Here is a 23,469-nt window from a genome sequence, read left to right as displayed (position 1 = left end):
TGTCAACAGGCACATGCCCTGCTACTCTTAAGGTTTATGTGGCCGCTCTTTCAGCTGACCACGCCTTGATTGATGGGATGCCACTCGGGAGACACCCTCTGCTCTCTCGCTTTCTTCGGTGGGGCCAGACGACTGAGGCCTACAGTAAAAACCAAGATGCCTTCTTGGGACTTAGCTATAGTTCTCGAGGGTCTGGTTGAAACCCCCTTTGAACCTTTAGAGTCAGCGTCTCATAGACTTCTAACTCTAAAAATGATTTTTCTCATGGCAATAACTTCTTTGAAGAGAATTGGGGATATGCAGGCTCTTGTCTATCTCACCATCATGCTTAGACTTTGCCCCAGGGAGCGTGAAAAGGTGATTCTGCATCCTCATCCTGATTACCTGCCTAAGGTTCCGTTTTGCGGCTGTACATCCGGTCATTCTAGAGGCCTTCTGCCCTCCGCCGTTCACAACGCCGGAGCAGGAGAAATCTTATAGACTGTGTCCAGTCCGTGCTCTTCAGACTTACGTCCACCGCACTAGCCAGTGGCGTAAGTCGGAGCAACTGTTCGTCTGTTATGGTGGTGGTAACAGAGGAGCAGCTGCCACCAGGCAGACCATGTCTCACTGGGTCAGGGATGCTATTGCTTTGGCTTATGAGGTGCGCGGTCAAGCTTCGCCTATAGGTCTCAGAGGTCACTCCACAAGGGGGGTCGACTGCTCTAGTGCTTTAGCAAGGGGTGCCCCCTTACAACAGGTTTGTGATGCGGCAGGTTGTCCTCTCCGCACACATTCATAAGATTTTATAGTTTGGATGTCCATGCTACTCCGGGCTCTCATGTCCTTGAGTCAACATCACAAGCTAATGTATGAGGCCTTCTTGTGGTTTGGTAGCACACCTGCACAACCTTAGGGGTCCAGACATTTTCAAGCACGGCGGCGTGGGTATTCTTGTTCCCAATGCGCTGAGCAGCGCAGCATCGACTGAAGCTTTCGAAAGGGAACGTTCCCGGTTACTTACTTAGCTGTAACCTTGTTCCCTGAGAAAGCGGAACGAGATGCTGCGCTGTGTTGCCGTACTGAAATGTGTCCCAGGACTGCTCTTCAGACAAAATGTCCTGTTGATGCACCCTGTGGCTTATCTATTCATAGCCCCGTGTTGCGGGCGCGCTCCGATGACGTCATCAACCGAGGCTATATTACCGCCGGGTCAATTCTATCGACGTGTTACACACATTATTCAAAGCTGGTCACGAACAAGACGTTTCCCAATGCGGTGAGCAGCGCAGCATCTCGTTCCGCTTCTTCTCAGGGAACAAGGTTACAGCTAAGTAACCGGGAACGTTTTGTCTGACTGTACATGCACAGGCAACACGCAGCACCTGCCACCACTAAGTTACATTATATTTGTCTCATATTGTCATTAATATACATACTGACTTCAATTTGGACCACTAAATAAATAGACTGCTATTGTTATGCAAGTATGAGGGTTAGATTATTAAGTGTACAGGTGGAAAAATGTGGAAACCACTCATTGCATCACAGCATCTCCTGACTGCATTATTATTTGTAAAATAGGGGCTTTATGGAGTGTGTGTATATGTGGTCATAAGTATAACAGTTTATATTTCATTAATTTAGGGAAATGAACAAGTGTCTTAGCCTTCAAGAGACAATTTGGCCGACCAGCTTATTCCTGCTTGAAAAGCAAAATGTTATTGATAGTGTAAAAAACATCAACTTTGAAGCATATGTTGATTGATGGACTAGCATTACTCAACATTCCTTACTACCTTCCAGCAACACTACATTCTATGAAAGTTAAATAGTTAAAAACAAAATATTTATTTAAATGGAACCAGAATCACAACCAGAAAATTTCTCACTATACCCAACCCTACTTATCAAGATCCGTATACTGTAATATATGTTGAATTTTGAGATTGCCAACCTTTAAATTAAGTTGACAGTATGTAATAAACAGTATTGAGCATTGAGTAGTTGAGAATTGTGCATTTTTCCTTACCATTATTTTTTTAAATAATTTTTAATGTTTAATGATTTTAATGGAACTGGAACCGGAACCGGAACCGTTAGGCAGAACTAGAACCAAAATAAGTTCTAACGATTTCCAACCCTAGGCCTTGATTTTGCATAAAATAACTTTATCTCGCTGGAGTTTATTGTTGTTTATAAATCATGTTACTTGATACCGGATATCTGTTAGAACAAAACATGGGAGTAGAAAAGACTATACATTGTTTTTAAGGTGCACAATAACTGAAATTTAAATCTTTTAAACGAAAATAAACTATTGCACAGATATAATACACTACACATCAGTATCTCTTTCCTTTGTGCTTTGAACTTTTTAATGTGAAGTGCTGCGTACATCGACTGCTTCAAGTGCATCATATCAATGTACAGTCGGGGGCAGCTGTGGCCTAATTGGACTTGTAACCAGAAGGTCGCAGCCCTGAGTCTTGGTGCTGGCAGGAGTTGTAGGTGGGTGGGGAGTGAATGAACAGCGCTCTCTTCCATGCTCAATACCCATGGCTGAAGTGCCCTTGAGCAAGGCACTGAACCCCCAGTTGCTCCCCGGGCGCTGGATATAGCTGCCCACTGCTCCGGGTGTGCACTTGGATGGGTTAAATGCAGAGCACCAATTCCGAGTATGGGTTACCATACTTGGCAAATGTCACAACTTTCACTTTCATGTATTTGTTTTGTCCTATCCATCATGTGTTGTTGGCTACACGTATAGTATAGTATGTGTTTATATATAAATGTACTGTTCCCTTTCAAGGGAACTTCGAACTGCGTCCTCTAGGGGTCGCTATGGGGAACACCTCGTCGTGACTCGTGTCTGAAGCATACATTGAAAAAACACCAATGAGTTGGCCGGCGACAGCCTCTGACGTCACTACCAGCGTGACTATAAACAGGCACCGGGAAAACACGTCATCCTCTTCTTCGTCTTCACTGACTGTTCTGTTTGAAGCGTGCATCTGAAAGAACTGGTAAGAGTGTTCTTTCTCTGTCTATCATAGCAACCACTAGCAAGCGATTAGACAATGTGTGCATCCGTGTCGGCGTTATTTGACACCCGATGACACACACAATCTTTGCGTCATTTGTTTGGGTGAAGAGCATGCACGCAATGTCTTTGAGCAAGCAATCTGCGTGCATTGTGAGCGTTTTTTCAATGAAAAAGCTCCGCTCTCGTTCATCTCTCTTTCCGAGGAAAAAAAAGGAAAAAAAGCAGCCATCTGCTTCCCGTGGTTAAGGACTCGCCGCTGCTGAGGCATGGAGGAGAATGAGCTTGTGAGAATTTCAGGTGGATCTGTCTGAATGGTTTAGAGAGGGACTTTCCCTTTCGCGCTCGACCTAACGCGGCGGATGAGAGAGAGCCTATGGAGGATGAGTGTGTTATATCTTAAACACTTTCTGATACTGAGGTTAGTGCTCTGCTGGGTTTTTACCCAGGAAAAGCAGGGAGATATTTGAGGATGGTGAAGAAGCTGAGGCTGAGCCTTCTCAATTCTCCTGCCCTGAGACTGAGCCTTCTCAATTCTCCTGCCCTGTGTATGTAGAGCTGTTGGAGGTTATGGATCGCGCCACGGCAAGGTTGGACTTGCCATGAAAGTGCGCTAACAAGGTGATGCCGTGAGGCCGACCCGATGAGCGTTATCTTTTTGACCATAGCCCTTTAGCTCAGGTGAGCCTTCCATTTCTGCCTGATCTCCATACAGAGATCGAAAATAAATGAAAGAGGCCGTTTTCTTCATGCATCCATCGGTTTCGGCATAAGAGTTGTGCCGACATTGAGGCGATGTGCGAAAACGGCTATGAGAAGATGCCCCCTGTAGAAAGAGAGTCCCTCCTTAGAACAGTATTTGAAAATCCATGCTATCGTAAGTGTGCACGTGAAGTCTTTGCACAATTTCTGAAATCCACGCTGTGGTAAGTTCACACGCTAGTATTCTGCGCTCTTTCTAAAATCCTATATGGTGAGGGCTTCGCGCGGTTGCTTCGTTCCCTTTCTTGAGTTGATAAAAGCCCTGTTCATCTTGGGCACCAATCCACCTATGTATCCTCGGATACCTATCTAAACAGGGTGTTGCAACTAAAGATCTGTTGAGACAGCTCCTTCAGCAAGCTTATGCGAAACCAAGTGGTAGCCCCTGTGTGACAGGCAAGACTTAGTATAGAATGCTAGGTTCTTAGCCGTATCCCTTTAAGGGAATCTTTTCTGATTCCAAGCCTTCAGCTCTACCCAGGGCCGAGGCCCTAACAAAAAACCATATTACATATCAAACACCACTGTCTATAAATGGTTACAAAAAACAATCAATTCTTAAAGCCCATGTTGCAGGTTAACCACCACTGTCGATTAATGGGTACATAAATCACTCAAGATATGTATATCATTTTTAAAATGTCTCAAAAATGGCCTTAAAGACCAGTTTTTTACGTTTTTGGTATTAAGGGTTTTTTTTTTCACGCAATTCGGTGATGACGTCACATTGGGGAGAAGTGGAGGAAAGGTAGCCTCAGCCTAGTATGATGCGCGTTCCAGGCAACCCGTAACCCGTGTTCCTTTTTCCAACCTTAAACTCGTGAAAGTGCACTGGAACGGCAGTCAAACCCGTGACTTCCCACCCGTGAACTCTACTAGATCAATGTACTCCCAGTTCCGACGTCACACAGGACGCGAAACAACAATGACAGCCCCTACGGATAATACTGCCTACGGACGCAGTTTATGCAAGTGGTACACGTTGAAAAAACGATTTTAGGACAATGTAACGTTGCATAAAAACTCCAATAACTGATAGCCGTCAAAACCAAACAAATGCATGATGGCCCGCAGCCCTATAACTTTGAACCAGCCAGACGTGAGAGGGCAAATGAGGAATTGCCAGGAACTGATGGCCGACAAAGCCAATTAAATGCATGGTCCAAGGAGAATGAGTGGAGAGTTGGTGAAGTGTCCTGGTGAGTTGCTATCATTTAGCAACGCAGCAATGAGCACTGGAGCTAGTCTACGAGCAGCAGTGCACAATAACGACACACACATATATATATTTTTTTTACTGTCATTGGATAGCACCGAGTGAAAAATAAACATTTTCTTTATATCTAGTGGCAGTGATCATGACGTTAGTTCAGATAAGTACCAGTAACCTTTGTCATAGTGTCGTACTGGTAAACTTTGTCTTTGGCATCTAGAAATAGAAGGCATCATGCTAGCTGTATGGGCGTTTCTAAGCGTTTATCTCTTCCTCCGGTGAAAATGTTGTTGCAAACGTAGCCGCGTGTCGGTCGCTATGTTTGGCTGGTGCTGTAGGGAAGTGAGTGCGTTTGGTCGCTGTTGGTCGATATCTATCTATCGATCTATCTGTCTGTCTATCTATCTATATCTATGTATTTATCTGTTTATCTATAATCTGCGCTATCTGAATACTCTCGTCTACGACTCTTCTCTCTAGTCGCTCTCAAGGCGGGCTTTGGTAAATTCTCTCCCCAAAGAATTTTAAATAAACAAAAACATAGGGAAAGGAGAATCGTTGCAAACCGCTATAAGATAGTACCTACTTTTTCGTATTTTATTCCATTTTGTGATACCCAACAACATAAAATACAATGGATAACAGTTTAAATGTTCATTACCAACAAGCAAATTGCACAAATTCGTTGAAAAATTAACCATGCAACACGGCCTTTAACATCCCAGGGGCAACTCCCATGGAAATGGTAGAGTTGGTACTTAGTGTTCGCCATGATTCTGTCCTGCACTCCCCTCAGCATGGCGGCGTGGGTATACTGTTCCCCATAGCGACCCCTAGAGGACGCAGTTCGAAGTTCCCTTGTAAGGGAACGTCTCAGGTTACGAATGTAACCATGGTTCCCTGAGTAGGGACCAAGACACTGCGTCCTCTACCTCCCTGCCATGCTTCGGACGCAAGCTTCAGACAAAGAAGTGAATGACGTGTTCTCCCGGTGCCTGTTTATAGTCGTGCCGGTAGTGACGTCAGAGGCTGTCGCCGGCCAACTCGTTGGTGTTTTTTCAATGTATGCTTCAGACACGGGTCACGACGAGGTGTTCCCCACAGCGACCCCTAGAGGATGCAGTGTCTCGTTCCCTACTCAGGGAACCATGGTTACATTCATAACCTGAGACGTTTTTCATGAATGGATTCTATAACAATACAAATAGCAACATGCAATATTTTATCAGATTTAGTGCTACACCTTTATTTGTTCCCCACTAAATAATGTTTTTTTTTCCACTATATATTTAGATTTATAAAATTATTGTGCAATGATTTTTCTGAATAACATTAGCTGCTGAATTATCCACTAACATGGTTTATCATAATTTTTTTTTTTCATATTTATTTATTTTTCTTTATAATTAATTAGTCTGTATTTAGTTGGTTGTGAAAGAATGATTATCAGTTCCACACAGAGATATACAAAATCTACATTGGTTTAAAAGAAAAAAACTGCACTGGTATCAGATCAGGAGCTGTATCAGATAATACTGAACCCCAGTGTCAGAATCAGTATTGGAGACAGAAAAGACAGATTCTAGAGCATCTCTAGTTCATTGTGCAGTGAATGAAGTTGACAGAAATGCATACAGACACTTTCTGTTTGTAAGAATTGAAACCTTTCTGTGTTAATAATATTGTATTTTGTTTATCTTCAGTTGAATTTTTCACTTGATGGTATTCATGTTATTGCTTCTGTAACAAATGTAGATATCCTCTACTGTACATATAAACCAGGGCTCTGAACTGGTTCAAGGGACGAAAACGGAAACGAACGAAGTTTTGACAGGAACAGAACCAGAAACAGAAACAAAATAAAATTTTATAGTTCCAAAGAGAATCGAAAATTTGAAATGGCCATTAACCGGTTAATAATGTTATTTTATCGTTCCATATAATATTTGAAATTGTATGGCCTATGCAAATGTGACGCTGAAGCCAACGAGTGAAATGCCTGCACAGCTATGAATTCATCATAGGTAAGTCACAATAGCAATGCACCGCCCTTAGAGTTTATCTGAGGATAGTGTAAGATGAATTCAACAGATCACACGCACATACAGCGCTTATGTGAATGGAGAAAACAGAAAAACTATGGGCTTACATAAAAAGGAATATAGGCATATACACTAAATATATTTCACTTAAATCATATTGACAGATTAACGAAATGAAAAAAATGTGCTAAATTACGGTTCATTGTGACACGTTCCAAAGTTTTCGGAAAGGAAAAGGTTCTTTGTTATTATTATTATTATTATTAGGCAAATTATAGGCAAAGAAAATTGTTTTTAAAAAATAACGTTATTAACCGGTATTTCTCCACCCGAACCGGTTTCGGAACGGTATCAGAGGAACGCAGGAACAGAAACAATAAAATATTGATTCTGCTCGGAGTGAACCGATTGAATTTTTTTTCGTTTTTAAGCCCTGAATTAAACTACAGTGAACATCAGAAACAATAGCCCCTTTCACACATACAGACTTTTCCGGAAAATTACCAGTAAATTGCCGTAAAGAGATCATGTGTGAACAGGATCTTTTAAAAAATACCGGTAAATTTGTTCCGGCAATTTACCAGAATGAGAACTTGTAGCATTACCAGTAAATTGCTGGAATTCTGCGGTGTGTGAACGCAGAAGGAAAATTACCGGTATGAGCACGTACGAGTTCAGAACGCTGTGATGAGGCCACTCTACTCTACTCTGGGCCAATCATAACAATCTGACGCAGATGACGCATTCAATCCGGACTGTTTACGAAAATAAAAGAAATGTCATCCAACTGGAGCGACAGTGAAATTAAAGCGCTTCTCCTTATCCATGCGGATGAAGAAATTTGTTGTCATCTGAGAGGAACTGTTAGTGATGCAGTAACGTATGATAAAATAACCGTCTCAGAGAGCAAGGCATTCACAGGACAAAATGTCAGGTCATCAGTAAACTGAAAACATTGTGCCTTAAATATCTGAAAATAAACAACCATTCCAAACAAAGTGATAGTGGAAGAATTTCTTGGACCTATTATGACTTTTGTCAAGGTATTTGGGGGTCCAGCCATTACTGTTTACAGATAACGTTAGCACCACTGCCTTCGGATGCTAGCGAAAAAACAATTCTCCTATAGTTCAGTATTTTGGTTTGTAGTCATCTATTAAGATGTCTCTGTGACAAAAGCAGCTGCATTAATGCGAAAGTTTGAAACAAAAATGAAACCATCAACAAAAACACTGACCACATATACCCCTCAATGTTTACAAATACAAGCGCAGCTGTTAAGAGGTTAATGATGTCACAGAATTTACCAGTATTTTGGAATGGATGTGTGAATGGTGCTTTTCCGGAAAAAAGACGGAATGTCGTTGCCTGTGTGAACAGCCCATTTTTGTATTTACCGGTAAAGTCGTTCTGGTAATTTTACGGCAATTTACTGGTATTACTATGTGAAAGGGGCTTATGACTTTTGCAATGCTGTTTATTTTAATACTAAAAGCTGAGGCGGAACCCTTTATATTTACTTTAAATGTGCTTCATGTGCGAGTGATACATGATCTTACCACAGTTTCTCCAGTTTACAGTGAGGATCCTGTAGTACATCAGAAAGCAGCTTCACTGAATCTCTTAGTTTATTCTCAGACAGACTCAGTTCTCTCAGGTGTGAGGGGTTTGATCTCAGAGCTGAAGCCAGAGCAGCACAATCTTCATCTGTGACACCACACTTACTCAACCTGTAGAGAACAATGACACAGTGTTAATTGTAGTTGAAGTGTGTGTAGTTTGTTATTGACTCTGGTCTCAGAGCAGGAGAGGAGATATAATGACAAGCATTGCCACAAACTGCTGCTGATAGAAAGAGATTTAGATGTTGATGCTCAATGCTGCTGTTTGAAACTGTCATGTGCTTCAGGACTGAACAGACACACAGAGCTGAATGTGAGATATTGATCAGTGTAATACTGAGTTAAAACTAAACACATTCAGACTCTTGTCTGTTCAGCTCTAAACCTCTGAGATATTCATCCTGCAGTAAGTCACAGAGACTCTGGATTACTATTTTACATGTTATCTGAAAGTTCATTATTGATCAAACTATCATAAGCAAAGCATGTAATGGTATAGAATGGAAATGAATAAAATTAACTTAATCATAGTCATTTCTGCTGAAATATTGTGTTTTTACTGAACATTGTTGATTTTATTCTTAGAATTGATATTAAAGGATGTTTTACTGAGGACAAAGAAATGTGTGACTATCAGAGAGATCTTACCACAGTTTTTTCAGTTTACAGTGAGGATCCTGTAGTACTTCAGAAAGCAGCTTCACTGAATCTAGTTTATTCTCAGACAGATCCAGTTCTCTCAGGTGTGAGGGGTTTGATCTCAGAGCAGAAGTCAGAGCAGCACAACCTTCATCTGTGATGCCACACTTACTCAACCTGTAGAGAACAATGACACACTCTTCACGCTCTCAGATCAGATTAGTTTAGCTGTGAATCCATTATTAATTGAGGTCAAACACAAAACATGATCATAAAACATCTAAATTTAACATGCCGTAATCAAAGACCCGTGTTAAAAATCTCTTAACAGTTTTTACAGTAGGGAAGCACCAATTTCGATACTCATACTGCCATTTTCTGCCGGATTAGGTATCAGTCAAACAGGGCCTGTCCAAATCTGATATTGTTCATAAACTATTCTGTGTTACTGTTAAGCCGACTGCTTCAAGTGCATCATTCTGTGCACCGGATGCTCATTCTGTAAGTGCTTTGTGCTGCAATGTATTTGTTTTGTTCTATCCATCATATGTTGTTGACTACACGTATAATGCGCTATACATTTAAAAGAAATGTTTTTTCATTTTATACTATATGTTTATATATAAATATATTGTTCCCTTTCAAGGGAACTTCGAACTGCGTCCTCTAGGGGTCGCTATGGGGAACACCTTGTCGTGACCCGTGTCTGAAGCATACAAATGAAAAAACACCAACGAGTTGGCCGGCGACAGCCTCTGACGTCACTACCGGTGCGACTATAAAACAGGCACCGGGAAACACGTCATTCATCTTCTTCGTCTTCACTGACTGTTTTGTTTGAAGCGTGCATCTGAAAGAACCGGTAAGAGCGCTCTTTCTCTGTCTATCATGGCGACTACTAGCAAGCGTTTAGACAATGTATGCATCCGTGTCGGTGTTATTTGACACCTGATGACACACACGATCTTTACGTGATTTGTTTGGGTAAAGAGCACGCACGCGATGTCTTTGAGGAGGCAATCTGCGTGCATTGCGAGCATTTTTTCAAGAAAAAAAGCTCCGCTCTCGTTCGTCTCTCTTTCCAAAAAAAAAAAAAAAAAAAGGAACATGCAGCCATCTGCTTCCCGCGGTTCAGGACCCGCCGTTGCTGAGGCACGGAGGAGAGTGAGCTCGTGAGAATTTCAGGTGGATCTGTCTGAATGGTTTAAAGAGGGACTTTCCCTTTCGCGCTCAAAATGGCGGCGGACGAGAGAGAGCCTCGGGAGGATGATGTTATATCTTTAACACTTTCTGATACTGAGGTTAGTGCTCTGCTGGGTTTTTTTACCCAGAAAAAGCAGGAGATATTTGAGGATGGTGAAGAAGCTGAGGCTTAGCCTTCTCAATTCTCCTGCCCTGCGTATGTAGAGCTGTTGGAGTTTATGGATCGCGCCTCGATGAGCGTTATCTTTCCGACCATAACCCTCCAGCTCAGGTGATCCTTCCATTTCTGCCTGATCTCCATACAGAGATCGAAAGGAAATGAAAGAGGCCGTTTTCTTCTCGCATCCATCGGTTTCAGCATAAGAGTTTTGCCGACATCGAGGCGATGCGCGAAAACGGCTATGAGAGGATGCCCCCTGCAGAAAGAGCTTTCATTCTGCGGGGGAGACATCCTCTCTTAATCTCCCTCCTTGCCATCTAAGCCCCTTCAAGAAATGCATCTTGCTTAAATGGCAAGGCATATGCAGCAGCAGGTCAGGCTGTGGCTTTATTACAAAATAAATGCTTCAAGCATATCAGACTGATCTGCTGAAAGACCTGGATAGAGGCAAAGGCCTTTTTCCTGATCAGGTAGCCGAGCTGCGCCGCCGCACCACAGGCCTCTCTCCGGGCTACCAGGCAGGCCGCCTCTGCCAAGCGCAGGACTATGGCGGCCATGGTGGTGGCGGAGAGACATCTGTGGATGAACCTGGCAGACATCGGGAAGAAAGAAAAGGCTTTCTTCTCGATGCTCAGGTTTCGCCTTCTGAACTTTTCGTTATTTCCGTTGAAACGGTGATCGAGAAGTTCGGGGAGACGAAGGCGCACTCCGTTGCTTTCAGATCCTTCGTTCCACGAAGGTCAAGGTCTGAGCCCGAACAACATAGGGGTCCTGGCCTGTCTCGATCTGAGGATCAAAGACGGGCACAGAAGGCTAGTGTCGCGACTCACGCTCCTCCCCCACCTGCGGGCAGGGTTAAGAGGAATTGTGGGTCACAAGGGGGTAAGCAGAACCTAAGGGATGTGATCCAGACGAGGCAGCGTTCTCGTCTGAGTCAGAGTGATACTGAGGTATCTACTCGTTCCCTTTAGGGATTTTTAACTTCTGCTTTTATCCTCCCCTGCCTAATTCCCCTGTAACCACCAGCTCTCCACCTGATCGAGGTTAGGTGGAAACCTCTAACGCATAACGGTCTCCTATGCTGGACCTATAATGTTTTTGGCTGGTCCTATGTTCATAGCAACCACCTTACTGATGGTCCGGACTAAAAGGAGGCGCCCCTTGAGCGGGGCTCCAGCGCAGGAGGGTGGGAGTATAAAAATAACCCTTTCTGTATATACTTATGTGTAAATTGCTGGTGGTTATGTGTCTACTAATAAACTGTGAGTTTCCTTTGCAGTGCTCAGTTACAGTATTTACTAAACACTCGTCAGCACCAGCCATCTGGCTTCATGTTCCAGTATTAGGCGGCTGAGATCACAGGTTTCTGCAGAAGCCTCCTTGATCATCAGGCCTGGCACTGCAGGGAATTTCATGGATGTCCGGCCAGGTCACCCTGAGGGGTCTCCTGGCCGCTTAGGTGCTGTCGCATCCAGCGGGAAGTGAAGGTGGCAGTTACAGAAGTCTTCTTGTATATGCTGCCTCAGGTGATGCTCCCCTCGCTAGAGGTTTATAAAATTCGAGCTTGCCTCTCCCGTGCGGTTCAGCGCCTCTGCGATGCTTAGGAACCTGTAGGTACACACGCTAAGCTCTGTGTACTTTCTGAAAGCCACATGGTGGTCAGTGTGCACGTGAACACTTTGCGCACTTTCTAAAAATCCACGTATTGGTAAGTGTGCACGCAAGACTCTGCGCACTTTCTGAAATCCTGTATGGTAAGGGTTACGCGCTCCGCCTCGTTCCCTTTCTTGAGATGATTAGACATTGGTTCCTTGGGCTCCATTCAGCCAGTGTGTATTTGTTTCTACACCTCAAGCATCGCTTCCCTCAACATGAAGGGCTATTCGGGCGATTCTCGTGGTAGTTTAGCAGCGCTCCCCTTTTCCAAGAAGGGTCGCCTATGAGCGTGCTTCTCTGTATTCAGGAGTTCTCCTCTCATATGAGACTGAGTTCACTGTTTTTCCCAGAGCGCTCCAGTATTATTTCCACAGATCGAGTTGATGACTCTCAAACATACTTTTTTGAGATGCACCATTCCATCTATGAGCTGCTCTATCAGAGTGCCACGAGAGCCCTTCCTTAGAACAGTATTTGAAAATCCATGATATGGTAAGTGTGCACGTGAAGTCTTTGCACACTTTCTGAAATCCACACTGTGGTAAGTTCGCACGCTAGTGCTCTGCGTTCTTTCTAAATTCCTATATGGTGAGGGCTTCGCGCGGTTGCTTCGTGCCCTTTCTTGAGCTGGTAAAAGCCCCGTTCATCTTGGGCGCCACTCCACCCATGTATCTTCGGATACCTATCTAAACAGGGTGTTGCTACTGGAGATCTGTTGAGACAGCTCCTTCAGCAAGCTTTTGAGGAAGCAAGCTGTAGCCCCTGTGTGACAGGCTAGACTTAGTATAAAATGCTAGGTTCCTAGCTGTATCCCTTTAAAGGAATCTTTCCTGATTCCAAGCCTTTAGCTCTACCACCGGGCCGAGGCCCTAACAATTAAGTTGGGTATGTAGCTTAGGCCTTTGGCCGTAAGGGGTATTGTCACAGACAGCCGTCTAAAGTCCCGGGGGCAACTCCCATTGAAATGGTAGAGTTGGTACTTAGTGTTCGCCATGATTCTGGCCTGCACTCCCCTCAGCATGGTGCCGTGGGTATACTGTTCCCCATAGCGACCCCTAGAGGACGCAGTTCGAAGTTACCTTGAAAGGGAACGTCTCAGGTTACGAATGTAACCATGGTTCCCTTAGTAGGTAACGAGACACTGCGTCCTCTAGCTCCCTGCCATGCTTCGGACGCAAGCTTCAGACGAAGAAGTGAATGACGTGTTTCCCGGTGCCTGTTTTATAGTCGCACCGGTAGTGACGTCAGAGGCTGTCGCCGGCCAACTCGTTGGTGTTTTTTTTCATTTGTATGCTTCAGACACGGGTCACGACGAGGTGTTCCCCATAGCGACCCCTAGAGGACGCAGTGTCTCGTTCCCTACTCAGGGAACCATGGTTACATTCGTAACCTGAGACGTTTTTCAAGAATGGATTTTATAACAATACAAAAAGCAACATGCAACATTTTATCAGATTTAGTGCTACACTTTTATTTGTTCCCCACTAAATAATGTTTTTTCACTATATATTTAGATTTACAAAATTATTGTGAACTGATTTTAATTTTTTTAATTAACATTAGCTTCTGAATTATCCACTAAACCAGTTTATCATATTTTTTTTCTTTATTATTAATAAGCCTGTATTAAGTTGATTGTGAAAGAGTGATTATCAGCTCCACACACAGAGAAATACAAATTCTACATGGATTTAAAAGAATAAAACCTGCACTGGTATCGGATCAGGATCTGTATCTGTATCAGATAATACTGAACCCCGGTGTCAGAATCAGTGTATTTGAGGCCAAAAAATCTGATTGGAGTATCTCTTCTTCTTCTATTCTCTATTACATTGTGCAGTGAATGAAGTTGACAGAAATGCATACAGATAGTTTCTGTTTGTGAGAACTTGAAACCGTTCTGTGTTATTAATATTGTTTTGTTTTTATCTTCAGTTGGATTTTTCACTTGATGGTATTCATGTAATTGCTTCTGTAACAAATGCAGATATCCTCTACTGTACATATAAACTACAGTGAACATCAGAACCAATGACTTTTGCAGTGCTGTTTATTTTAATAAGGCTGAACCCTTCATATTTACTTTAAATGTGCTTCATGTGTGAGTCATATATGATCTTACCACAGTATCTCCAGTTTACAGCGAGGATCCTGTAGTACTTCAGAAAGCAGCTTCACTGAATCTCTTAGTTTATTCTCAGACAGATCCAGTTCTCTCAGGTGTGAGGGGTTTGATCTCAGAGCTGAAGTCAGAGCAGCACAACCTTCATCTGTGACACCACAATCTCTCAACCTGTAGAGAACAATGACACACTCTTCACTCTCTCAGATCAGATCAGTTTAGCAGTGAATCCATTATTAATTGAAGTCGAACACAAAACATGATCATAAAACATCTCAATTTAACATGCAGTATTTAAAGACCCCTGTGTTAAAAATCTTTTAACATTATTAACATTGTTTAGAGTAGAGGACCACCAATTTTGATACTCATACTGCTATTTTCTGCCGGATCAGGTATCAGTCAGACAGGGCCTGTCCAAATCTGATATTGTTCTTATACTATTCTGTGTTACTGTTAAGCTGCACAAAAACATTTTAAAGCACAATAAAGTTTTCATGCACTATATTCCATGTGTTCTGAAGACATAAGATAGCTTAATGTGAGGTACAGTTGAATATAAGTCCTTAAATTTCACATAAACTCTATTCTCCGCTGCAGCTGTCAGTCATCATTCAGCATTCAAACCCTGGTCACATTCGTTACTACAGTCAGCTTGATAAAACTCTCTCAGAGATCATTCAGTGTTCCCATTATTATACTTGATTTGTAGGTAAATGCCTATGGTAGGGTTGGGAACCGAAAACCGGTTCTTATGTAGAACCAGTTCTGTTTTTTTTAAAAAGAACCAGAACCGTGAGCAATTTCTAAATTTCAGTTCCGAAAACGGTTCTGGCGTTTCCCGTAAAGGATGTCACAAACCAAATAACAGAAACGCTGCCCTGCCTCTTTAATTACTGAGCACATTGTTTCTAATAACGCGCACTCCACAGACGCGTCGCATCGCGTCTTTAACTGCAGAACACATGTTTTCTACGACTATAAGTGCACTCGCATCTTTGATAACTGTGCACGTTGTTTTGTCTGACTGTACATGTACCAACGGCGCGCAGCACCTGCTGCCATTAATTACATTAAATTTGCCCCATATTGTCATTAATATACATACTGACTTCAACTTGGACCACTGAATAAATAGACTGCTATTGTCATGCAAGTATGAGGGATAGATTATTTAGTGTACAGGTGGAAAAATGTGGAAACCACTCATTGCATCACAGCATCTCCTGACTGCATTATTATTTGTAAAATAGGGGCTTTATGGAGTGTGTATACATGGTTATAAGTATAACAGTTTATATTTCATTAATTTAGGGAAATGAACAAGTGTCTCAGCCCTCGAGGGACTGTTTAGCCAACCAGCTTATTCCTGCTTGAAAAGCAAAATGTTATTGATGGTGTAAAAAACATCAACTTTGAAGCACATGCTGATTGATGGACTAGCATTACTCAACATTACTTACTACCTTCCAGCAACACTACATTCAAGGTAAAATAGTACAAAACATAATAATAGTTCATTTAAATGGAACCAGAATCAGAACCAGAAAATATCTCACTATACCCAAGCCTACTTATGAAGATCTGTATACTGTAATATATGTTGAATTTTGACATTGCCAAACTTTGAATTAAGTTGGCAGTAAGTAATAAACAGTATTGAGCATTGAGTAGTTGAGTATTGTGCATTTTTCCTTACCACTATTTTTTTAATAGTTGTTTAATGATTTTAATGGAACCGGAACCGTTAGGCAGAACCCGAACCAGAACATTTCTAACGATTTCCAACCCTAGTCTATGGTTTTGCATAAAATAACTTTATCTCGCTGGAGTTTATTGTTGTTTCTAAATCATGTTACTTGATACCAGATGTCTGTTAGAACAAAACATGGCAGTAGAAAAGACTATAAATTGTTTTTAAGGTGCACAGTAACTGAAATTTAAATCTGTTCAAAGAAAATAAACTGTTGCACAGATATAATACACTACACATCAATATCTCTTATCTTTGTGCTTTGAACTTTTTAATGTGAAGTGCTGCGTACATCGACTGCTTCAAGTGCATCATTCTGTGACCGGATGCTCCTTCTGTAAGTGCTTTGTGCTGCAATGTATTTGTTTTGTTCTATCATCATATGTTGTTGACTACACGTATAATGCGCTATAAATTTAAAAGAAATGTCTTTTCATTTTATAGTATATGTTTATATATAAATATATTGTTTTTCATGAATGGATTTTATAACAATACAAAAAGCAACGTGCAACATTTCACCAGATTTAGTGCTACACTTTTATTTGTTCCCCACTAAACAATGTTTTTTCACTATATATTTATATTTATAAAATGATTGTGCACTGATTTTTTTGAATAACATTAGCTGCTGACTTGTCCACTAACCTAGTTTATCTTTTTTTCATATTTATTTTTTATTTAATTTTTCTTTATAATTAATTAGTCTGTATTTAGTTGATTGTGAAAGAGTGATTATCAGCTCCACACACAGAGATATACAAATATAATTTCACTTGATGGTATTCATGTAATTTCTTCTGTAACAAATGCAGATATCCTCTACTGTACATATAAACTACAGTGAACATCAGAACCAATGACTTTTGCAATGCTGTTTATTTTAATACTGAAAAGATGAGGCTGAACCCTTCATATTTACTTTAAATGTGCTTCATGTGAGAGTCATATATGATCTTACCACAGTGTCTCCAGTTTACAGTGAGGATCCTGTTTACTGAAGGCTGTGGAATTCATTCTTAGATTTGACAATTAAAGGATGTTTTACTGAAAACAAAGACATGTGTGACTATCAGAGAGATCTTACCACAGTTTCTCCAGTTTACAGTGATGTTCCTGTAGTACATCAGAGAGCAGCTTCATACTAGAATCTCTTAGTTTATTCTTAGACAGATCCAGTTCTCTCAGGTGTGAGGGGTTTGATCTCAGAGCTGAAGTCAGAGCAGCACAAACTTTATCTGTGACGCCACAATCACTCAACCTGTAGAGAGATGAAAATCATGCATGTGAAACACTACCAAACAGCTATCAAAAAACAAACAAACAACTTACTGCAATGAACAACTTGCAATTTCAATACAATTAAATCAATTCAAACCATGAGGGAAAAAACTGCACATGCATTTCATGGGCATGCAAGTTTCATGGGCAAATTGACACAAAATTTTTAAAGACAGGATTAAATCAACATTTATCTATTAATTGTGAAAATTTTTAATTGTATGTAATCATAATGCAGTTGAGTAAAAATGAAATTAATTTAATTCAACTTCTAACTGGTTTAACATGTTTAAAAATAATCCACATGCTGGACAGTGTGTGTTCAAGTAAGCTGCTGTTTTGCTCCAGTAACTGATTCATCAGATTTGAGGAGATTTGAGCAGCTGTATATATGAGCTGCTTCTCCACTTGTTTGGTTGTTCTTGATTTCTGCTTGGCATTTTATGCCAGATGAGAAAAACTTAAATTCCTTTTGCATGTTAATTAAAAAAAAAATTAATTTGAAAACCTGAATTATTTATTTGTGACTTTTCTGACTTTGTTTGAATGCCTGAAGAAATCTTTTACAGTGTCTCTGTATTGAAAACATCAAAATGTCTAAAATAATAGCTACAGCACTGAAGATTTTAACTTTGATATTCTTCATGTTTTAACAGTGAAGTGATTGTTCTCATTGATACTTACTGAACGGATCTGGATTCTTTAATCACAGGCAGCAACTTCTGAAGAACTTCCATATTTTCAGGATTATTCTTTCCTTTAACAAATTTATCAAGGCGAAACTCCTTCAATTCATCTTCTGATGTCAACAACACAAAAACTAAAGCTGACCACTGAGATGAAGAGAGTTTAGCTTCCTTTATTCTTCCAGATTTCAGATACTGTTGTATTTCCTCCACTAGTGAACGATCACCCAGTTCATTCAGACAGTGGAACAGATTGATGGATTTCTCTGGAGAGTCAATGGTCCTGATCTTCTTCTTGATGTACTCAACTGTTTTCTCATTGCTGTCAGAGCTGCTGCTTTTCAGCTTCATTATTCGTTGTAGGAGAATCTGATGAGACTTTACTGACAAACCCATAATAAACCACACTAAAAAAACAATAAGACCACATATAACAAACAAAACAACATTCACAACCATCTCATTCAGCTCAGATAATGAAACATGCTGAAACAAGTCCTTCGATTTAGACCATAAACTCTGTTTGGTGATTGGCTCAAACACATTTCTGTTGTGGTTTGTACAGGAGAGGTGCACATATAGAGCTGCTAGATGTTCCTGAATGCTCAGATGAACAAAGCAGAAGACTTTCCCCTGATACAAGCCCAACTGCTCTCTGAAGATCTGAGTGCACAATCCTGAGTACACTGATGCTTCTCTCACATCAATGCCACACTCTCTCAGGTCTTCCTCATAGAAGATCAGGTTTCCTTTCACAAGCTGCTGAAAAGCCACTTTCCCCAGTTTGAGGATCATGTCTTCATCTGTCACCTTCTTCTCATAGTCCTTCTCATGTTTGATGTTGGTCTGAAGGATCAGGAAGCGTGTGTACATTTGAGTGAGAGTCTTGGGAATCTCTCCACTCTCTGCTTCACTCAACATCTTCTCCAGAACAGCGGCTGAGATCCAGCAGAACACTGGGATGTGGCACATGATGAAGAGGCTCCTTGATGACTTCAGGTGTGAGATGATCCTGTCGGCCAGACTCTGATCACTGATTCTCTTCCTGAAGTATTCCTCCTTCTGTGGCTCATTGAAGCCTCGTACCTCTGTCACTCGATGGACACACTCAGAGGGGACGAGATCAGCTGCTGCTGGTCTGGAGGTGATCCAGATGAGAGCAGAGGGAAGCAGATTCCCCACAATGAGGTTCATCAGCAGCTCGTCCACTGAGGCTGATTCAGATATATTACACAGTTTCACATCACTCTTAAAGTCCAGAGACAGACGACACTCATCCAGACCATCAAAGATGAACAACACTTTATATTTATCTCTGGATATTTCCATTTCTTTAGTTTCAGGGAAAAACACATAAAGAAGATCTGAAAGACTGAGTGTTTTGTCCTTCATCAGATTGATTTCTCTGAAAGGAAGTGGAAATATGAGCTGGACGTCGTGATTCTCTTTCCCTTCAGCCCAGTCCAGGATCAACTTCTGCACAGAGACTGTTTTTCCAATGCCAGCGACTCCCTTTGTCAGCACAGTTCTGATGGCTTTGTCTTGTCCAGGTAAAGGTCTAAAGATGTCACTGCATTTGATGGCTGTGTCCTCTGTTGCTGCTCTCCTGGACTGTGTCTCAATCTGTCTCACCTCATGCTCATTACTGATCTCTCCACTCTCACTCTCTGTGATGTAGAGCTCTGTGTAGATCTCATTCAGGAGTGTAGGGTTTCTCTGCATCTCTGTTCCCTCATACAGACGCCCAAACGTCTGCTTCAGATTTGATCTGAACGAGTTGAGGACTTCATGTCTGGAAATTAAAACACCACATTATTACAGAGTTACAGAGGTAAATATACAGGGGCAAAACATATTTTTGTTTTCTGTGTTATGAGACACTGAACATATCGTAGAGTTTATGAAATGTGTCAGTTATTAATGATGTATTTGAGTAATGTTTACCTCACACCAGGATACGTGCTGTGTTGTGGTTGATTCATAGACTCATCATATCTCTTACGGAAGTGTTTTGTTACTGATCTGTGTTGCCGGATTGACCTTGAATCAAGAATCAAACACTCTGACATTGGTGACATTTTTCTCATTACCTTAATAACAGATGTGACTTTATTAAAAACACACCTGCTCAAGATCAAAACTGTAAAAAAAAAAAAAAAATACCATTGAAATAAATTGAAATAAATAAACAATTCTACTCTGTGCTCTATATCTGGTCGTTGTCATTAGATTTACTGTATTTCCTAACCAGACTTCTGCTCATATTTAGTTATTATAGTGATGTATAATTATGGCAGTTTAATTAAACATATCATAACTATAAACATATCTTTTACATAACAATTTCATACTTGAGGTTAAACCTTGTGTCATCACTCTTAAAATTAATTGGACGAGGCAAATAAGTATCACTCCTCATAGACACACAGCTGGGCTCTGCTTCTGATCTCTTCTGATGAACCGAACTATAACAGAGAGTGTGTGAGCAAATGTTAAAATATCAGATGAAATCATGAAATATTCACGTGATGAAACACCATAATAATCATTTCAATTCAATCTATTAATAAAATATTGTACCTGAGATTTTGAGGATGACCTCTAGACTCGTCAGTCTTCATAAAATTAACTGGATGAGGCAAAGATTCATCACTCCTCACAGACACACAGCTGGGCTCTGCTTCTGATTTCTTCTGATAAACTGAACTATAACAGAGAATCCTTTGAACTACATTAATAATAACAACATATCATAAAAAAAAAAAAAAAAAAAATCATCAATGTTCTGTTGATTACAGAAACCATAAACTAAAGTTATTTCACAGACTTTCTGCCATAATAACTAAAATTAATACCATAATAACATGAACACCTAATATAAAACAGAAACACAATATAAATATGACACACAGCTCTGGATCTGATCTCTTCTGATGAACAGATTTAACGAAGACATTCATTTTATTAAAGGAAAAATTAAAAACATAAAAAAAAATACCTTCATAAGGAGGTTCTATGATCTTATTGTTTTAAATAAAATTCTCATTTTAACTTAACATGAAAAAAAAAAACATGGTGAAAGAGTGTTTGTTGTGAATATTTAGATCTGGTGACTGTGTTCATACATTCTTTGTTTTACTGACAAGCAGTATTTAAAAACATCATGGCCATCTGTTGTGGGAAAATACTCACACTCATATAAAAGTTGATGTATTATCTCACATATTTGCAGGAGACTTCCATTTTTTAAAAAGTGGTTGTAAAAAGTGTTAGCTTATTATGTTTATGTTAATATGATTTCAATTTTCACATTTTTCATAATCTGCCTGTAAATGTTTGTATCTCATGGGATACGTCGCCCTTTTATATATAAATAAAATTAAATAAATTACGAGTGGAAACTCAATCTTCTTTAAGCCAAGGGTTTCTGAGTTGAGGACATGTCAGTAGGAAAACATGTTGGATGCAATGAACGCAGCGTCTGTACTGATGGTAAATTAGCTGAAATTAATTAAAATTATTATTTTTTGTAATGTAAACTATAACTAAAAGTTACATATACAAAATATTATATTTTTGTATAATTACCAATGAATATGCAATGATTCAGTTTATATCACCTTCATAAATTGAATTAAAACAGAAAAAAAGCAAACAAAAAGTACATTATTTATTCATAATTTTGTAGATGTAGAATTAAAAAAAAAAAAAGTTGAATTTTATGTAGAAAAGTTGTTCCGATCAAAGTGACTTGAACACACCTGACATCGTAATTATGACTTTTCAACTCGTAAATATGAATGTCCCAGGAGGACTTGAACGCAGCATAACACACATACCATCTAGTTCTCAGATAAGCCTGAAGAACCTGTTTAGTTGGATCAGGTGTGTTTAATAATAGTTAGAGCTAAACTCTGCAGCAGTGTGGTGCTCCAGGAACTGAGTTTGACACCCTGCTTTAGACTTTGTAGCCTATTTCAGAAAATCAGTTCAATACTTCAAACTCTTAAACAATGATTTATTGTCAATCATTTAATCATTATTCATGTAGTTAGCAATAGTCAGTTTAATTGAGTAACAAGACATGGATTATTTTTCAGGCATGTGTATATACACACACGTATACGTGTATCTGTATCTATGAAATAAACTACTCAACAAAAACACATATGCAAACGTGTTTAAAAATGTACAAAATATATATAGTTTGCATGTGTTTTTGTTTAGCATGATATTTCATACATCAGGTTTTTATTGCTAATGTATGCATTTCATTGCAATTCTGTGATTATTGAGAGATAGACAAATAAACCTTCCTCAAAAGCCTGTTGTGTCATATTCTACATTTACTTTTTAACATAAAAAAAGCATAATCAAGAAATTAAATGTCACGTTTTTTAACATAAATAAAAAAAAAAATCACAATTTTATATTATTTGTGTTATAATAAAATCGAAATAGCAATAAGTGAATTTTCTGATGTCTGTCTTTAAATAAGTGATTTCTTTAAGATTTGCCGTTTTTATTGTTAATATGTCTGGAAAGTACCTGCATCCTGGAGAGAAATCCTGATCTCGGGGTGTTTGTGTGTGATTCATGATGAAGAGTGAGATCTCCAGCACTTACTCTGTCACTGTGTGGAAATGACAAACTAATCATTCAGCTGAACGGTTCCTGAGAGTCCAGAAACAGCGGTCACTCAAACACACAATCTTAGTCTTATGTGAACACAAATGTTAAAATCAACCACCGACAACACGAAACAGCAACGAAAGCACTTCATAAACTTAAAAATAAAGATATCAAACACATATCAGAGAACATACATCCTTCAGGAGAAAATGAAAGCAGAAGTTACCTGCAGCGTCGAGTCACCTGAGCGTCAGTGACGTCACACGCATTCTCCACTGCGCGTGACACTAACCCTGGATCCCAGTATTGTAATTTTCTGCACTGTTTTGCTGTACACATTACACTCTGCTTAGATAAAAGTTAGGGTTTTAGGCTGCTCTGCCTCTAACAACGCTCGTCAATGTCAAAATGATTGAGATGGAGATCAAATTAAAGTGGGCGGGGTTTGCTGTTCAATAGAGCGCAAATTTCCGCAAATATGGCAATTTTGAATTTCAATTATGGCATCATTTACACTATTTATGTATTCGTAACTGAATGTGATGAGACAGGAAACCTGCATTTTCGATGTAGGCCTATTAGGTATAAAAGTGTGTGTGTGAATACTTTACAATATTATTTGCAAACAGTTCAGAATGATTAGCCTACTTTCCAACTAGAATATAGAATTATAGAG

At 40.1% G+C, this 23,469-nt stretch overlaps 2 protein-coding genes across 4 annotated transcripts in view; both read right to left on the bottom strand.

Moving 5' to 3' along the window:
* LOC109078474 (NACHT, LRR and PYD domains-containing protein 3-like) overlaps positions 1-20,494 on the bottom strand; it is a 33,526-nt gene extending 13,032 nt beyond the window's left edge. Inside the window, exons 1-4 of the mRNA XM_042737615.1 lie at positions 20,106-20,494; positions 18,160-19,953; positions 14,442-14,612; positions 8,599-8,769 (exon numbers count right to left, since the gene is read on the bottom strand). Coding sequence (XP_042593549.1) covers positions 8,599-8,769; positions 14,442-14,612; positions 18,160-19,953; positions 20,106-20,248 — 2,279 coding nt within the window. The 5' untranslated portion in view covers positions 20,249-20,494. The remainder of the gene's footprint in view (positions 1-8,598; positions 8,770-14,441; positions 14,613-18,159; positions 19,954-20,105) is intronic.
* Positions 1-22,954, bottom strand: part of LOC109069392 (NACHT, LRR and PYD domains-containing protein 12-like) — a 121,517-nt gene extending 98,563 nt beyond the window's left edge. For 2 of the 3 annotated variants that reach the window (XM_042737613.1, XM_042737612.1), the window contains exons 1-2: positions 22,710-22,949; positions 20,742-20,867 (exon numbers count right to left, since the gene is read on the bottom strand). In XM_042737613.1, coding sequence (XP_042593547.1) covers positions 20,742-20,867; positions 22,710-22,759 — 176 coding nt within the window. In that variant the 5' untranslated portion in view covers positions 22,760-22,949. Of the gene's footprint in view, positions 1-20,741; positions 20,868-22,709 lie in introns of all 3 variants that reach the window. The other variant, XM_042737614.1, reaches the window with a different exon arrangement.
* Between the last annotated feature and the right edge of the window lie 515 nt (positions 22,955-23,469).

Source organism: Cyprinus carpio, chromosome B13 (genome assembly GCF_018340385.1).
Source record: "Cyprinus carpio isolate SPL01 chromosome B13, ASM1834038v1, whole genome shotgun sequence".
In the NCBI taxonomy this organism is placed as follows: domain Eukaryota; kingdom Metazoa; phylum Chordata; class Actinopteri; order Cypriniformes; family Cyprinidae; genus Cyprinus; species Cyprinus carpio.
Note: the sequence above shows the minus strand (reverse complement) of the source record. Positions and strands in the feature narration are given on the sequence as shown.